Source organism: Chaetodon trifascialis, chromosome 21 (assembly GCF_039877785.1).
Source record: "Chaetodon trifascialis isolate fChaTrf1 chromosome 21, fChaTrf1.hap1, whole genome shotgun sequence".
NCBI lineage: Eukaryota > Metazoa > Chordata > Actinopteri > Chaetodontiformes > Chaetodontidae > Chaetodon > Chaetodon trifascialis.
The window spans coordinates 2,878,900-2,881,996 of NC_092076.1; the positions used below are offsets into that span (position 1 = coordinate 2,878,900).

Below are 3,097 nucleotides of genomic sequence, written 5' to 3' on the forward strand. Positions count from 1 at the left end.
AAAATAATTTAATTCCTGCCCAGATTTTACAAGGTTATCCTCAGGTTTGTGTTTCTCAGGCGGTTCATTTCCACCAATCTCTTAATTTCCCGTTGCCTCTGTGGCCAGGAGAGGCTTGCTATTCATGTCAGCGCACTATTGAGTTGATAAGATGGATCATGTGGTCTCCTCCCTGAATCCGTCTCCGTCTTTTTTCTGGATCCTCTCAGGCCAGAAGCCCAGGGCTCTCTGGAAACCTGCCATGTGACATTTGGCTGCCAGCGCTCCGTCAGAAGGTCAAAGGGGGCCCCGGTGCACATTTCATGGAGATGCAGAAATCCAGCGCCTCACACGGCAGCCAGCAGCGCGACTTCCCCGGCGAGGCTGTGGACGGTGTGAGCGGGTTCGGCTGCGCGCACCGAGCGCAGGAGGAGACGTTAGAGCGCACGTTTCCCCGGAGGTCAAAACAGCAAAGCCCCAGGTTTCCTATGAGCAAAAAGATTTTCCCCTGGATGAGAGAGTCCAGACACTCAGATGAGAAGCACGGCAGGCGAGTCGCAGGTCTGTATGACACAAAGAACAGACAGCGGCTGTTCTCAAATGAGGCCTTTTCATTTCTGCTCCTTTAACGAGCTCTTACGCAGCTAATGGAGGAAATGAACTTCTATTTTCTCCTTTTCTGGTTCAGGAGGTCAGGAAGCTATTAATGCAGCTCCAGTCAGGCATGAAGCAGGAGGATAAACACACCTGGGCTCAGCGTTGGAGGCGTATGTCGTTTTTTAGGATGACATTTAAAGAGATGAAGAATAACATTTAGAAAGAAAGTTATAAAGTGCTTCACGGAAAAAAACAACTATTAAAATAACAGAAATGATTTAGTTAAAAATGAAAGCGCCCAGAAATATTAATTAACTTTCTAAAAATCTGCTTTTAGTTGAGTGTAACTCACATTTAACAATAAAAATCTGTCTGATAGAACCCAAAACTAAAGTTTGTCTCGGAGGCCTTCACACAACCTTTGAATCAAGATTTCATTTACTGACTGAAAAACTGTGCGGGCACATCTGAAAAGTCCAGACTCCTGGTTTTTATCCTCCTCTCAGTCCATCATGTCAGCCTGCAGCAGAACTCTGACTGAAGCCCTGTGTGGTCTGATGATGGCGTCCTCTCTGTTTCCCTTTTATTTGTCTTTTCCATTTCTCTATTATTCAGTTTTTCTTTATTATTTAACCTTTATATATTCAGGTTAGTTTGCTCCCTTTCAGCTCTGATATGTTAATTGAAGAAATTATCTTAGATTTTCTCCTTTTCAGGTTCAAAAGGTCACGAAGCTGTAATGAAGCTACAGTCAGGCCTGAAGCAGGAGGACAAACAGAGTTTAGGCTCGTTTCGTTTAGGGTGTCTTTGAAAGAGACAAATAATAAAATGTATTTGCAGAGCACTTCTCAAATCAAAGCTATAGAATCAAGTTTTTTAATTGAGCCTTTGTTTGTTCAGGCTGGCTGAGCATCTATTACAGCAGCTCCATGATGAAAATAACATGAACACAGAGTCAAAGTGACAGCAGAGACTCAGTGAGAGGAAGACAGAAAACTAAGAGGAAGATGATGAACCCGCACTGCGCGCGCTCAACCTGTCCCTGTCCTCTGTCTGCCTCACAGACTCCACCGCCAAAGACAAGAGTCCAAGCGCGACCCCGGCCTCCAAGAGGACGCGCACCGCCTACACGAGCGCGCAACTGGTGGAGCTGGAGAAGGAGTTCCACTTCAGCCGCTACCTGTGCAGGCCGCGGCGGGTGGAGATGGCCAGCCTGCTCAACCTGCAGGAGAGGCAGATCAAGATCTGGTTCCAGAACCGGAGGATGAAGCAGAAGAAGGACGAGAGAGTGCAGGGCCTCACCAGCGGCACCGCCACCTCCTCCTCCTCCACCCCGTCCTCCCCCTCCGCCCCGGGCAGCCCGACTCTGTCGAGCCTGGGTTATGTCCATCTGGGCGGGGATTACCAGCCGGCCTCCCCTCCGCTCAAGTCCCAGCAACACCAGACCCAGGCGGCGTACCCGGCAGAGTGCTCCAAATATCCCGCTCCGGGCTTCGCGCAGTTTAACGCGCTCTACAACGCGCACGAGGACTCACACGCACCGCATACAAACGTGGATCTGAACGGGTCTTATTTCCTTCAGAGCTGCACTCAGGACAGAATCATGCAAGCTCCAAAACTGACTCATCTGTAGCAGCAAAAACTTCCCTTTAATGACCTCACTGATCTGCGTGGACGCACGCACCTTTTTATTTATTTATTTATTTATTTATAAATGACTCTAAATATTAGTCTCATTCTTATTTATGTGCATTCATACATATTTATTAATCTTGTGCATTTTATATTTATTCTCGTGTTAACTTTTACGCGTGACCTTCTCATCATTTCTGCAGAAATTACAGGAAATGCTGCACTTCAGTCCTGCGTGACTGTTTGCTGTCATTTCGGCTCCATAAATAAACGCTATTTGTTGAGCTTTCTCCAGCACCCTCTCCAGAGTAAATACTCATCCAGGAGCCTGCACACACAGAGAAAAGACGCCTGTAGTGCAGCCAAAACGCAGGAAAAAAATGGGAAATTTCCTTTATTTATTTATTTATTTATTTATTTATTTATTGTTAAAGCTTAATTAGCACTTGGGGTCTATAACATCACATTAAGTCTTACTTAATTACGGATGAGTGTGGACGCGATAGGTTTTGGAAGTTATTACATTATAGTCTTGGTGTCGTTAACTCTCAAGCACGAAAAAGAAGCTGGAAAAAAGCCTGTATGGTTCTTAAATGTGTCTTTGTTCTTTCATGGGTAAAGTGGGCCACACAGGCTGTCAATCTTTAAAAAGAGCGCATGATGGATCACTGAATCCTCTGCGCTGCTTTTCTCAGTCTGTCTGCAGGATCCATGTTGTGGAAAGGCCGAGAAAGTGTTTTAAGAGGCCAATTCACCTCAAGTTAAATTTGGATGAATTCACTTTTCAATGGCGTCTTCTCAGATCTGATGTTTAGATACAGAATTCAGCCAAATTAGCGCAAAACAGAAATAATATTACAAAGGCCAGAAGAACACATTTCTATGAACA

General features: G+C 45.5%; 1 protein-coding gene across 1 annotated transcript; it reads left to right on the forward strand.

The window, feature by feature from the left end:
• The first annotated feature begins 302 nt into the window (after positions 1-302).
• Positions 303-2,209, forward strand: LOC139349585 (homeobox protein Hox-A3-like). Its single transcript, XM_070990508.1, has 2 exons — positions 303-540; positions 1,641-2,209. The coding sequence occupies exons 1-2, from the start codon at positions 303-305 to the stop codon at positions 2,207-2,209; spliced, it is 807 nt and encodes a 268-aa protein (XP_070846609.1).
• The last annotated feature ends 888 nt before the right edge of the window (positions 2,210-3,097 follow it).